This window comes from Zootoca vivipara, chromosome 3 (assembly GCF_965207765.1).
Source record: "Zootoca vivipara chromosome 3, rZooViv2.hap1.1, whole genome shotgun sequence".
Taxonomy (NCBI): domain Eukaryota; kingdom Metazoa; phylum Chordata; class Lepidosauria; order Squamata; family Lacertidae; genus Zootoca; species Zootoca vivipara.
The window spans coordinates 4,974,930-4,989,923 of record NC_142586.1 but is presented as its reverse complement, the minus strand read 5'-3'; the positions used below and the strand labels follow the sequence as shown (position 1 = coordinate 4,989,923).

Genomic DNA, 14,994 nt, shown 5'->3' with positions numbered 1-14,994 from the left:
TCCAACACAAGCTAGTGTCCTGGAGACCACCCACCATGGAAACCAGGATCAGGATACCATTGACACTTCGAATCAAAATGCCTAATGACTCCTCTCAGTGGCAAACAGCACGGAGGACAAGGTTGTGCTCTATGACATCATAGTGCAAGGACCATAAGACTGAAGCAATCTCCCAATGTGCAAGCAGGAGTGGAAAAACTGTGAAAGAGAGCTCCTAATAGCCACCCCACAGAGCCAGTCCAGGAGTCATGACCAGGACTGGCTATGACAATGCTATCAAAAGTTGTCGAGAGATCCAGAACCAGAGTCCCACTCTTCTCATTCCAGTCTCAGTACCAGGGTGACCAGAGCTTAGCTTACCAAGGTATGGCCCTCAAATTGTGCATGCACATCCGCTTAGTTATTTGTTCTGTCCTAATATCTATGCATTTCAGGGGCTTTATATATTTGCATTTTTAAAATATTGTCATAAAGTTAATGTTATTGTTATTAAAATGCAACCAATTTCTTTTGAGCTTAAAAGAAGTTGGGGAAGGGGCAATAAGGAAGGAAAAGCTCTGAATTCCTCATTATTTTCCAAAGGTATTTACACTTTGTGTCTTCTATTTTTTTCTATTATTTCAAGGTTTTTACTGAAGTGAGCTACTTTCCTTTTTTATTTAATTTTTATTAAAGATTTTCTTGTGTAACAAAAAAGTACATATAGTGTCTTCACTTTCAATTCATAGAGTCTTTTTCATTGTTCATTTACATTTTGCAGTTGGGGAAGAAGAGAGGGAGAGATAGCAGGGATAATGATCTTTCATTCTATTGCATGGTGTTTGTGCAGGGTTTTTGTGTCAGCATCACTTGAATAGGTCCTTTATTTATTTATTTATTTATTTATTTATTTATTTATTTATGTTGAGAGATTATTTTGAGAGATTAGAGGGTCCAGAGCTTCGCTGCTTGCATTCAGTTGCTTGCAGTGTGGTTTGTTTTTGTGGGGGGGGGGCTTGTTGGATCAACCCTATTGATTTGTCTGCTGTTTACGGGGGTGGGGTGGGGGGTAGGACATTGTCTTGTTGTGCCACATGTGTGACAAGACCTCTCCTCCTTGTAGAGGGGAGGAGTTGCGAGTGGGAGCCGTTTCCCGCACTTGCAGGGGGGCGTGTTCGGCTGGCAAATACTGGGGAGCAGAGCCTGGCGGCATTTAAGCAGCAGCAAATACTGGCGGCTGGCAAATACTGGGGGGCAGAGCCTGGCGGCATTTAAGCAGCAGCAGCGGTGCCAATTCTCCTCTCAGTTTCCTGCATGCATCGGATCTGCAGCAGATCAAGACCTCGCCAGGATCACGGATTAAGACCCCTTCGAGATCAAGATCCATTCAAGCTTGCTCCGAGGCTTCCAATTTCAGCGCAATTGTTGAGCGGCTGCTGGTTGCAGACTTTGCTCTAATCGGGACGTTTGGAGTCGAGCTGGTGTGGGGAAGCGCATCCAGGGGCTTCAAATTTTGAGCATTCCTCTCTCTTCCCCTGCGTTTGAGTCCCTTTATTGCTCTGTGTCCCCACCTGCCCATATTGCCGCTGCTGCTTGTGACCCTCTTCCTTGGCCATCAACCCCCTCCTTTGGGTATCCCGTTAAAGGGATCCGGCAGTCATGGATCCTGTCCAATGCCCCTGATGGTGGCGGGGGGGGGGGCCATGGCACAACCCCTGGTGACGTCAGGGGAAGCTTTCAGTTGTATTTGCATCAACAAGCTCCTCCCACTGGTTGTTAACCCCAAAGTGACTCACCGCCGGACAGGGTGGAGTCAAGTGTTGTGCTCTTGTCCAGTGCCTGAGCCAATACCACTCACATGCTGTAACCAATAAAGTTGTGGCCTTATTTTGCCCATTAACCTAAAATCATGCACCCTTGTGTTTTATTTAGTCCACGCAAGTGGCGGGTCATAGACTTGCAAAGGCTACACCGGCGCGAAGGCTGCCTCCTTTGTTTGTCCCTGTGCAAGTTTGAGTTCGTTGGTTAACTGCTTTACTCTTTGTGTTGTTCCAGGTCACACAATCAAAGCAGTGGCATCCACAGCAATACAGCACTTAATGGGGATAGGCACAATTGCTGTTGCCCTCTAAGGTAAGTTCTGAAACCCAGTTTAGTTTCACCACACATCTTGCCCCAGTGGCAGAAGTGTGGATGAACTCAGAAAATCAAAGTCCATTCAATTTATTCCCTACGAAATGGCAGCTTGCATGGTCACCAGGCTCACCCTGAAGAAATCTGGACAGCTAGACAAGCAAAAATAGAACTTTAAAAGGGAACTTGCTCATATGTCTTAAAAAGAATGGGTTATTTTTAGATTGTGTGAAAAAGAATGGAACATGGAGTAGTAGAAATAGAATTAAATGAATTGTCCTGATTCAGGTATAATTTACCATCACAAAGGAGTAGCCTATCCACAGCGATCTCCATCCTTCTGGACATGGCGGAATTTGAATTGTTTGACTGTGAACTGCCATCACCATTGCAGTCGCTTCACATACAGCACACCTGAGAAAAGTATAATGCAAAGTTGAAAAAATACATATAGATTGAATACCCTTCAAAGCAGCGGCGTAGCTAGCTTCCTGGCCACCTGGGGTAGCAAACCCGAAGGCAGCCTGCCAGGGGGTGTGGCGTCCGTAGCACATATATGTCGCTCGTCACAACGCGTGTGCGCTATGGACACCCCCGCGACAAACCTTTCCATGCAGGGAGGAGGGAGGAGGGAGGAGGGAGGAGGGAGGCACAGCAGCCCCATGCATCCCTTCTCCCTGCACGGAAAGAAAGCGGCAGCCGCTTACACATGTGAGGTGAGGCTCAGGTTGGTGGCCTTGACCCCCCCCTGACCACATCCAGCTGGGATGAGGGGGCCATGAGGGGGGAGTAGAGTTTAAATTTCCCTCTCTCTCACCCCACTGTCTTGTCCCTTTTTGGTTTTGGATTTTAAAGGGGGGGAGGTGTTGTTCATGTGACATCCTTTCTTTCCTCTGACTTCACCTCCACACCCCCATCATGTTGTGTTTGGGGAGAAATGGGCAGGGTGGAGTTACATTTGGGGGGGGCCACCAAGGCATTTACCCAGAGCAGGGGGCATGAGAGGAGGGGGTTCCACACCCGTCTTTGGCCCATGATGTGGGTCTCTTCTCTTCCTCTCCTCTCCTGCTTTCCTTCATGGCTTTGGTGCGCTCACACATCTACCCTCCCCCCCATAGAAACAGGACCATTTGTTCATTAGGCACATATATTGCCTCCCTCAAATGTCATCTTGGCAGGTGGAGATGCACTTACACAAGTAGGACATGAAACAACACAGTGTTTGCTGTGAGAGAAGGAAAAAAGCAAATCTCTATCCACTTTCTCTTGACACTATGTATTAGCGGATACACCTCTACTGTGTCTTCTCTTAACTTTCCTTTTTTTATAACTAAAAAGTTTAACCTTTCTGTTTTCTTTCCTGTTTTCTTTCCTGTACTGAATTTGTTTAATAAATAAATATATTAAATCTATTAACAGTACATTTAATTATATATATTTAATTATTGTGTATATTAAATAATATTAATAGTTCAGCTGGAATATCATCACTTCCACTGGCCTTGTTATTAGCAATGCTTTCTAAGGCCCATTTGACTTCACTCTCCAAGATGTCTGGCTCAAGGTCAGCAACCACACTACCTGGGGTGTACGAAATATCCATACCTTTCTGGTATAATTCCTCTGTGTATTCTTGCCACCTCTTCTTGATGTCTTCTGCTTCTGTTAGGTCCTTTCCACTTTCGTCCTTTATTATTGTAATGTTTGTACAAAATGTTCCTTTCATGTCTCCAATTTTCTTGTACAGTTCTCTGGTTTTCCCCATTCTATTGTTTTCCTCTATTTCTTTGCATTGCTCGTTTAAGAAGGCCCTCTTGTCTCTCCTTGCTAGTTTTTGGAAATCTGCATTCAGTTTCCTGTATCTTTCCCGATCTCCCTCGCATTTTGCTTGCCTCCTCTCCCCCGCTATTTGTAAGGCCTCGTTGGACAGCCATTTTGCTTTCTTGCATTTCCTTTTCATTGGGATGGTTTTCGTTGCTGCCTCCTGTATAATGTTACGAGCCTCCATCCATAGTTCTTCAGGCACTCTGTCCACCAAATCTAAATCCTTAAACCTGTTCCTCACTTCCACTGTGTATTCATAAGGGATTTGATTCAGATTGTATCTTACTGGCCCAGTGGTTTGTCCTACTTTCTTCAGTTTAAGCTGGAATTTTGCTAGAAGAAGCTGATGATCTGAGTTACAGTCAGCTCCAGGTCTTGTTTTTGCTGACTGTATAGAGCTTCTCCATCTTTGGCTACAGAGAATATAATCAATCTGATTTCAATGCTGCCCATCTGGTGATGTTCATGTGTAGAGTCGTCTCTTGTGTTGTTGGAAAAGAGTGTTTGTGATGACCAGCTTGTTCTCTTGACAGAACTCTATTAGCCTTTGCCCTGCTTCATTTTGAACTCCAAGGCCAAACTTGCCAGTTGTTCCTTTTATCTCTTGATTCCCTACTTTAGCATTCCAATCCCCTGTAATGAGAAGAACATCCTTCTTTGGTGTCATTTCTAGGTGTTGTAAGTCTTCATAGAATTGGTCAATTTCAGTTTATTCAGCATCGGTAGTTGGTGCATAAACTTGGATTACTGTGATGTTAAAAGGTCTGCCTTGGATTCGTATCGAGATCATTCTATCATTTTTGAGATTGCATCCCAGTACAGCTGTCACCACCCATTTCTTCTACGAGATTCTTGCCCACAGTAGTAGACATGATGGTAATCCGAACTGAATTCGCCCATTCCCGTCCATTTTAGTTCACTGATGCCATCTCCTTTTTGACCACATCCAGCTTACCGCCATTCATGGTTCTTACATTCCAGGTTCCTATGCAATATTTTTCTTTACAGCATTGGACTTTCCTTTTGCTTCCAGGCATATCGGCAACTGAGCGACCTTTCGGCTTTGGCCCAGCCGCTTCATCAGCTCTGAATCTACTTGTACTTGTCCTCCGCTCTTCCTCACTAGCATGTTGGATGCCTTCCGACCTGAGGGGCTCATCTTCCAGCGTCATAACTTTTATATGCCTGTTGTTTTTGTCCATGGAGTTTTCTTGGCAGGGATACTGGAGTGGGTTGCCAGTTCCTTCTCCAGGTGGATCACGTTTAGTCAAAACTCTCCACTATGACCTGTCCATCTTGGGTGGCCCTGCATGGCATAGCTCATAGCTTCTCTGAGTTATTCAAGCCCCTTCGCCACGACAAGGCATTGATCCATGAAGGGGACACTTTATGATATGGAAATTTAATTCAGTGTGGGGTCTGTGTCAAAATACTATAGTGGCGAACTTGGTCTGAGAGGTTGGACCACTCTGGTTTAGAGGTTTGATTGGGTGTTATGTTGCTGTTATTATTGCCCTAAGTGTTTTAAATTGTTTTCAACTGCTTTATTACTTATGAGTTGTTGTTTTTTAAATTTGGGTTTTTGTTTTTCCCCCCTAAATAAAGGCCAACCTAGCAGTTTGAAAGCACATCAAAGTGCAAGTAGATAAATAGGCGGGAAGGTCAACGGTGTTTCCGTGCGCTGCTCTGGTTCGCCAGCTCAATTCGGGGGGGGGGCTCATGGACCGGTTAAACGACCCCCGTGGGCTGCTTCTGGCCCATGGGCCTTAGGTTGCCTACCCCCATCCTAAACAGCCTCAGCCCAGTATACCTGAAGGAGTGTCTCCACCCCCATCGCTCAGCCTGGACACTGAGGGCCAGCTCCGAGGGCCTTCTGGTGGCTCCCTCACTGTGAGAAGTTACAGGGAACCAGAGGACCTCAGTAGTGGCACCTGCCCTGTGGAATGCCCTCTCATCAGATGTCAAGGAAATAAACAACTATCTGACTTTTAGAAGACATCTGAAGGCATCCCTGTTTAGGGAAGTTTTTAATGTTTGATGTTTTATTGTATTTTTAATATTTTTTTGAAAATATTTTGGAAACCCAGCCAGATGGGCAGAGTATAAATAAATAAATATTCTTATTCTTCTTATTATTACAAGTCCAGACTGAGAGGCAGGAGCTGGAGAGGAAGGGGGGGGGGTTTCTGTGCTGAGCTTCAGGCTCCATACGGTGTGCTCCACCAGTGGACTGGTGGAAGCAAGTTCCCCCTCAAGGTTGCAAGGCTATGATTGGCTGGCATCTCTGCTCTGCTCCACCTGACTTGTCCTGTGCCTTCCACTACCTGATTTTTCTATCCCTCTCTGAGCAACAATCCACCTGCCACCCACATATCCTTGGCCTGAACATCTGGATAGCGAGGGAGCTCCTTTCAACTGCTCTGGAATACATTTATCAAATTGTGTTGCAATGTCTGGAGAAATGGAAAATCTTCATATAGGAATTTGTAAATATGAAATTTCTCAATGCTTACCGACTGATGAAAGGCCTGATGTTGTCTCCTGTAATAGGAGCCATACTCATTGGCATTGGCTCAGGGGTAGATAACCAGTAAGAATAATCATTCCTTGAGGCAAAATTGCATACATTGTTAATGTTGCAGAACAAGAAAGGCATTGTGCTGAATTTACGTAGACAGCTCCCAGCTGTGCCTAAAATAGCAAAAATAAAAGATGGTTTGTTTTTTTGTTTTTGTTTTTTTACAAAAAAAATGGTTTTCTATAAAACCAAAGCAATTTATACAAGGCTAGAGAACTATGGTCAGGATTCAGCTAATGAGCCCTAGAAGGACTGCACAAGGATTTCTGCATAGACATGGATCTTCCCCTCCTCTCCATGTCCCTCTGAAATTGTGGGGAGAACCCGCAGAACAGCATACAGGTGGAGAAGAGGGAAGGTTGGGGATTGTGGGCTAAAATGCCATTCCTAAAAACTGATGAAAATATGCTTGGGCTTTTGAAGCAGCAAACAACTGGGCACAGCTGCTCTGCTTGTGAGGTCTGGGCTTAAGGTGGCTGTTTTTATTTTGGTTAAAGAAAATAAAATAATTTTAGGTTTTCACATTTTCCAAATTATTCTTGGAATAATGAATTAAAATGTTACATTCTGTGAATGTACGCAGCGCAGTGGGGGATGAACAAGTACAGGAAGAACACAGGTTCAAGTGACAGGTTAAGACTTCCCCAAACAGCCCAGGATCCCATTGATCCAGACTGGCTTTTTGAGGCAGAAAGGAGCTTAATGGCACCTTTTAGATGCTGCAGCAGTTGACAAAACGAAATTGTCCACTACAATTTTACTCGATTTAGGGAAGGCAATTGCAACAAAGGTGTTTTTCTCTAATGTAATATGCTCATTTGACTCAATTTGTTTTGTGCTCTCTTACCCAAGTCCTGACCATGGGCCCGTTCGTTTCCTTGTACATAAAGCAAAGAATAGCCGTGGAACATCAGTCTTGTTCCAGATGGGCAGGTTGGCTCCTCTGTGCTTTGGCTGTGCCTGGTCACAAGGAAACCGTGAGCTACAGAGGGACTCCCTGGTGGACCCATTGACCCTGGCATGCCTTCAGGACCAGGTGGGCCAGGAAAGCCTCTAGGACCTGCAAGAGAAAAATCTAAGACAGTTAACTGACAGTGAATTTGTATGTACCTCCCACAGAGCCAAACCATGGCTGAGCATGGAAACAATGGGGCACATTTAAAAGTAAACATACATGGATTGGCAATGTTTGTGTTACACAGCAGTAAATCTAAACACACTTACCTGGGAATAAGTACCACTGGGACTAACTTCTGAATAAATGTGCCTTTAAATAATAAATCATTGCGCTTGACTTATTGAAGTCTCTGTTAAACTCCTTAGGGTTTGGCACTGGACTACATACAGAACATAGCAACCCAGAAAGATGGGTGGGGTAAAAATAAAATCATCATCATCATCATCAATGGAAGAAGATTGGACTTGCCTGGAGGACCAGCAGGACCAGTTTCTCCTTTCTGACCAGGCATTCCATCAAATCCCGGAGTGCCTGGGAGACCAGTCACACCCACAGGTCCTGTTACACCTGTTGAAATAAGGATGTGTCTTTACAGTGGATTTATGGAGTCGCTCTCATTTGAAATAAGATGTACAATGGGCAAACCAGTATTCTAGACACCTGGGGAGCAGCTTCCAAGTGTGTACAGAGAATTGCTACATCAGTAGTGGGATCTGGATCCAGCCAGTGGGGTGGATCCTTATCTTCCCCACCCACCATGGGCCTGTTTTTATCCACACCCTATTTTCACTTCTTTATATACTTCGTGGTACTAAAAAAGGTAAAGGTAAAGGACCCCTGGACGGTCAAATGTGACTATGGGGTGCAGCACTCATCTTGCTTCAGGCCGAGGAAGCCAGTGTTTGTCCACAGATAGCTTTCCAGGTCATGTAGTCAGCAACTACTTCAAGTGCTGTTTACCTGCTCGCCCAAGTGTTATTTATTCATTGACTTGCACTGGTGTGCTTTTGAACTGCTAGGTTGGCAGAAGCTCAACACCCGTTGTGTGGATTTGAATTGCCGACCTACCGATCAGCGGGTACAAGAGGCTCAGTGCCGCTCACCATTGTGGGGCTGGCTGGAGTGGGCATGTGGTGTGAGATGGAAGGAGGCAACACTGAGCATGTATGTGATGTGGGAAGAGGGAAATGGAAGCAGAGCCATGGCAACTGTACAGAGACCCCTAAATAGAACCCCTTCTCTGCCCAGCAAATGCCTATTTTTCCCTGGCACAGCCCTATTTCAGGTTGCAGAGTGTGGGATAAGTAAGAAAGCTGTAGAATCCCCACTCCCTCCAACTCTCATCTGCTGCAGCTACCCAACTTCCACCATCACTTCCTGGGGCCCCACCATTGGCAACCACTGGGCAACGGAGCTTCTCTCTCTCTCTTTCTCTCTTTTTGCAATGCATCTTTATTGATTTCTTTAAAAACAAACATTCATGAAATCACTTTGTAACTTCTCGATTTTCCTGTAACTAAACATGTGATTCTAAAACATAAGAAAATAAAATGTGCACTTCATCTGATTCATTTGTACTCCATTTGCACCCTTCTTACTTGGGTCCTTTGTTTTACTTAGTTGAATGCCCCTCATAATGCATCTACTGTATATATTTGGTCATCTAATTTTTCCACTGTATTTTAATATTTTTCCTTACAGGAGTTGTTCTAAACCAGTCAAAATTTTTATTTATCCATGGTAGTCTTTCAAATACTGTTTAAATGTATTACAATCATTTTTGAATTTTTGCTTCGTTTGATCTCTTATCTGCCCTGTCAGCTTATCCATCTCAGTGGACTCCATCAATTTAAGCAGCCAGTCTTTTTTTGTTGGCAAGGTCTCCATTTTCCAATTCTGAGCGATCAAAACTTTTGCTGCCGCGGTACCATACATGAATCCTTTCTTTAGATCTCTTGGTATATCACTCCCAATCATTCCCAAGAGAAATGCTTTGGGCTTTTGGTAAATAAGAGTTTGAACATCTTTTTTTAATTCATTGTAAACTAAATCCCAGTATTCCCTCATCTTTTTACATGTCCACCAAACACGATATGTTGTGCTTTTTTTGCATTCTCAACACCTGTCCGAATTTTTAAAATACATTTTAAATACATTTTTAAAATACATTAAATACATTAAATACTCGATGTTAGATACCACCTGTATAAAATCTTCATGTAGTAGCACTTGAATAGCTGTGAACTTAAGATCCTCCTTCCATAATTTCTCCCACTCTGACAACTGTATAGTATGACCTAAGTCCACTGCCCACTTCACCATGGCTGACTTTACCTCCTCACCCTTTACTGACCATTCTAATAAAATGTATACATTTTAGATAAAGTTTTCTGTTCACTGGGTATCAGGTCTTTCTCAAATCTTGAAAGCTCTTTGCTGAATCCCTTCTTTGTATCTAGCTTAAATAAATAACAAATTTGGTGATACACTAGCCAGCTTGTCACTTTATTTTTTATCTCGTCAAAATTTTAAAGTTTTAATTGATTATCTTCCTCCTGGAGAATTTCTTTATATGTTACCCAATTGTTTCTCATGTTAACCTTTTTTACAGTCACAGCCTCCATTGGTGATAACCACCACAGTGTTTTTTGCTCCAAAATACCCTTATTTTTTACCCAAACTGCACTAATGTTTGTTGGAAGCCGCCCAGAGTGGCAGGGGAAGCCCAGCCAGATGGGTGGGGTATAAATAATAAATTATTATTATTATTATTATTACATGGTTCGTAAATTCCCTATGACCCACGAGGGTCATCCAGTCCAACCCCCTCTAGTGGACGAATATTTTTGCCCAACATGGGATAGCTAGCTAGCAAGAGAGTAAACTTGAATAGAATATTGGGGATTGGGGGGCATAATCGATCGCATGAGGCAGCACACACTATTTGAATGGCAATGCCCATCAACTTGGGGACGACAACAGCCCCCTCAAATATTTTATTGGTGGGGTGAAGGGACCTTGGCCCCCACAAGTTGACTTCTGTGCTAGCAAGAAGTGAGCATGCTGACATGCTATTATTTCTCCATTTATTGCCCATGAAAAGTATGCTGCAGTTGCAAAACTGCGGCAACAACAGCAAATGTGAAGAGATCCAGGATTTAAAACTTCAAAGCCAAATTGAGAGTATCTGGGTCAAAATTAAGGGAGAGAAAAACAACAGTGATCTCATTGTGGGAGTTTACTATAGATCCCCAAGCCAAACTGAGGACACAGATGATGCCTTCCTGGAACAGATGGCCAAGCATTCCAAAGGAAGTGAGATAGTAGTAATGGGGGATTTCAACTATCCTGATATTTGTTGGATGTCAAACTCAGCCAAGAGCATAAGGTCGAACAGATTCCTCACTGGCCTTGCAGACAACTTCATTGTCCAGAAAGTGGGAGAAGCAACAAGAGGATCAGCCATTTTAGATCTGGTCCTAACCAATAGTGATGACTTGGTTAGTGGGGTAGAAGTGGCAGGATCATTAGGTGGGAGTGACCATGCTCTTCTGGAGTTTATTATCCAGCGGAAAGGAGCAACCAAGCATACCAAGGTCCAAATTCTAGACTTTAAGAAAGCCGACTTCAGAAAACTTAGGGAAACGCTGGGTGAAATCCCATGGACAGTAATACTAAAAGGGAAGGGAGTTCATGATGGTTGGGAGTTTGTTAAAAGGGAGATATTAAAAGCACAACTTCAGGCAATACCAATGAGACGGAAACATGGAAGGTGCCTAAAGAAGCCAGGCTGGCTATCTAAAGAACTTTTGACTGAGAAGATTTAAAAGGGATATGTACAAAAAATGGAAAAGGGGGGAAATCTCCAGAGAGGAATTCAAACATATAGCCAGCACGTGTAGAGACAAAGTCAGATAAGCTAAAGCACAGAATGAACTCAGGCTCGCCAGAGAGGTTAAAAGCAACAAAAAGGGCTTTTATGGGTATGTCCGTAGCAAAAGGAAAAACAAGGAAACAGTGGGGTCACTCAGAGGAGAAGATGGTGAAATGCAAACAGGGGACAGAGAAAGGGCAGAACTCCTCAATGCCTTCTTTGCCTCAGTCTTCTCCAAGAAAGAAAAAAACGCCCGACCTGAAGAATATGGAGCAGATGATTCAGCAGGGGAAACACAGCCCAGAATAAGTAAGGAGGTAGTACAAGAATACTTGGCTAGTTTAGATGTATTCAAGTCTCCAGGGCCAGATGAACTACATCCAAGAGTATTAAAAGAACTGGCAGAGGTGATTTCAGAACCACTGGCAATAATCTTTGAAAATTCCTGGAGAACAGGCGAAGTTCCAGCAGACTGGAGGAGTGCAAATGTTGTCCCTATTTTCAAAAAGGGGAAAAGAGAGGACCCAAACAATTACCGCCCAGTCAGCCTGACATCAATACCAGGAAAGATTCTAGAGCAGATCATTAAGCAAACAGTCTGTGAGCACCTAGAAAGAAACTCTGTGATCACTAAAAGTCAGCATGGGTTCCTGAAAAATAAGTCATGTCAGACTAATCTGATCTCATTTTTTGACAGAATTACAAGCCTGGTAGATGAAGGGAACGCTGTGGATGTAGCCTATCTTGATTTCAGCAAGGCCTTTGACAAGGTGCCCCATGATATTCTTGTAAAGAAGCTGGTAAAATGTGGGCTAGACAATGCTACCATTCAGTGGATTTGTAGCTGGCTTACTGACCGAACCCAAAGGGTGCTCATCAATGGCTCCTCCTCATCCTGGAGAGTAGTGACTAGTGGGGTGCCACAGGGTTCTGTCTTGGGCCCAGTCTTGTTCAACATCTTTATCAATGACTTGGATGATGGGCTTGAGGGAATCCTGAGCAAGTTTGCAGATGACACCAAATTGGGAGGGGTGGCTAACACCCCAGAGGACAGGACCACACTTCAGAATGACCTTAACAGATTAGACAACTGGGCCAAAGCAAACAAGATGAATTTTAACAAGGAGAAATGTAAAGTACTACACTTGAGTTTTGGTTGACCACAAACTTGACATGAGTCAGCAGTGTGATGCAGCAGCTAAAAAAGCCAATGCAATTCTGGGCTGCATCAATAGGAGTATAGCATCTAGATCAAGGGAAGTAATAGTACCACTGTATTCTGCCCTGGTCAGACCTCACCTGGAGTATTGTGTCCAGTTCTGGGCACCACAGTTCAAGAAGGATACTGATAAGCTGGAACGTGTCCAGAAGAGGGCAACCAAAATGGTCAAAGGCCTGGAAACGATGCCTTATGAGGAACGGCTTAGGGAGCTGGGTATGTTTAGCCTGGAGAAGAGAAGGTTAAGGGGTGATATGATAACCATGTTCAAATATATAAAAGGATGTCATATAAAGGAGGGAGAAAGGTTGTTTTCTGCTGCTCCAGAGAAGCGGACACCGAGCAACGGATTCAAACTACAAGAAAGAAGATTCCACCTAAACATTAGGAAGAACTTCCTGACAGTAAGAGCTGTTTGACAGTGGAATTTGCTGCCAAGGAGTGTGGTGGAGTCTCCTTCTTTGGAGGTCTTTAAGCAGAGGCTTGACAGCCATCTGTCAGGAATGCTTTGATGGCGTTTCCTGCTTGGCAGGGGGTTGGACTGGATGGCCCTTGTGGTCTCTTCCAACTCTATGATTCTATGATTCTATGAAATGGTGATGTAAACTCAACCTCGGTGACTTAATGGCCAACTGGGGTAGCAGCACCTGTTGGGATTTTTGCAAAAGGATGACAGACCAGATGAATCTTGGCCTTTTCCAGAAAGCCACATCTCTTGTTGCACCAGATTCCACTTTCAGGAGTCGCTTTACACAAATTAAGTGTTATGGAGATCCTTTATATGTTTCCCTGCTTTATAAAAATTTAAAACACATCAGTAGACTATGTGGCTGCTATTTGGGGGGGGGTCACTGTTTCTCTTATTCTGCTTCTCTTATTCTGCTTCTATGCGATAGGCACAGGATAAGGTAAAATTTCTAAGACTTGTTGAAACCAGAAAGCTCTTTCCCTCCAAACTACGCTACTTGCCCCATCTTGATAAGAAGCTGCCTTGATCTACCTAGCTACACTGGCAGGCCCTGTCTACAATGATTGACCTTCTACATGCCAAGCAGGTGCTCTGTCACTAAGTGATGGCCCTTCTGCAAAGTGTGAATCAATGAGGACCCTTTGTTTGGGAATATTCAACCTTACTAACTAGGTGTAGGCTGGGAGAGGCACGAATCAGAGCTTGCTTCAGGATCCTGCTCTGTCCTAGAATTTATTTGTCATTATTAGAGGGTCCTGGGTGGCAAAGTTGTTCTGTCAGGGACTGTTTCTTTCAGAAATGCAGTCCTAGGTCTCCATCTTTGCAGGATAGTGAATGTAGTTTTTGTGTGTGTGGTTAAGAGGCTGGTCCTTTTTATGTCGCTTCCAGCTGGTTGCATGCTAAAATGGATATTAATGATGTTGGTTGTGATCAGCTTTGTGCTTCTTAATGAGTTACTTTCTCCAAATGTTTGTATTATCTTCCTTTTCAAAACTTGGAAAATATTTAATTAGAAAATCTTGAAGTTGGCTGTAGCTGTGGAGGATGAAATACTTGTGGTTGGAGAGCGAGTTGAGGTGGGGAAAGATGATGGTGTGTAGCCTGGTGTAAATTAATTTGTAGCCTGGGGGGGGGGATTACCGCAGCGTGGACTGTCCCTGAGAATCGTAGACTGTCCCCAGGACAGGTGAGGGTGCTGATCCCTTATTTTCAAATCCGAAACTTGACAGCTATGACTTACGAGACTATGTTAGTAATTGCATTAGAAACGTTGCATTGTAAATAGAAGCTAAGTACCTTGAAACTGTTATGCTCTTGTACCTAATTGAAACCATTACAAATGTAACTAATGCCTTTTCTCGGTGGGGAGGGGTGTTATGTATTAGTGTACATAGTTTTCCCTCAGGTCCTTGACAGTTGTTTTAGGAGGGAACTTTAGGAGGGAACTTTGAATTATGTTTGATACATTGTTTGAGCCAGCCTCTATAAAAGCAGGCCAGCTCGGCAATGCAGTTCAGTTCTGTTCTGGCTTCCAAATAAGGAGCTTCTTGAAGAATTGCTGTTTCGTCTACCCACTATTTAATAAAATGAATTTTGTTATGTTCTTCTGCCAGGTCTTAAAATGCCTTGTGCTTCCTACTACTGGAATGGCTTGAAATATGTTGGGCAAAACATTCATTTTTATTGTGGAGATCCTATCCCAAAATGATAATTTTAACCTGTCCCATATTTCCATATTTCTTTTTATCTCTTTCCAGATTGGTATGTAACTATATTTGTACAAATTTTTATTTTAACTGTCATCCATATACCTAAATACTTTATTTTCTTGGTGATCGTAAGGCCAGTAAACTGCTGTAATTCTCTTTTATCCTCATCTTTCATGTTTTTAACTAACATTTTGGTTTTATCTCTATTTAATTTGAAGCCTGTGACTGACCTAAATTCTCTGAAACTGTTG

The 14,994-nt window shown here is 43.4% G+C and overlaps 1 protein-coding gene and 1 long non-coding RNA gene across 2 annotated transcripts in view; one reads left to right on the top strand and one right to left on the bottom strand.

Annotated features, from left to right (window-relative positions):
* COL4A1 (collagen type IV alpha 1 chain) overlaps positions 1 to 14,994 on the bottom strand; it is a 170,389-nt gene that overhangs the window by 4,036 nt on the left and 151,359 nt on the right. The window contains exons 47-50 of the mRNA XM_035110373.3: positions 7,941 to 8,039; positions 7,362 to 7,574; positions 6,450 to 6,627; positions 2,412 to 2,526 (exon numbers count right to left, since the gene is read on the bottom strand). Coding sequence (XP_034966264.1) covers positions 2,412 to 2,526; positions 6,450 to 6,627; positions 7,362 to 7,574; positions 7,941 to 8,039 — 605 coding nt within the window. The remainder of the gene's footprint in view (positions 1 to 2,411; positions 2,527 to 6,449; positions 6,628 to 7,361; positions 7,575 to 7,940; positions 8,040 to 14,994) is intronic.
* On the top strand, positions 462 to 7,976 carry LOC148686137 (uncharacterized). Its single transcript, XR_015949284.1, has 3 exons — positions 462 to 582; positions 2,035 to 2,112; positions 7,838 to 7,976. It is a non-coding gene; the product is annotated as an uncharacterized LOC148686137 (long non-coding RNA).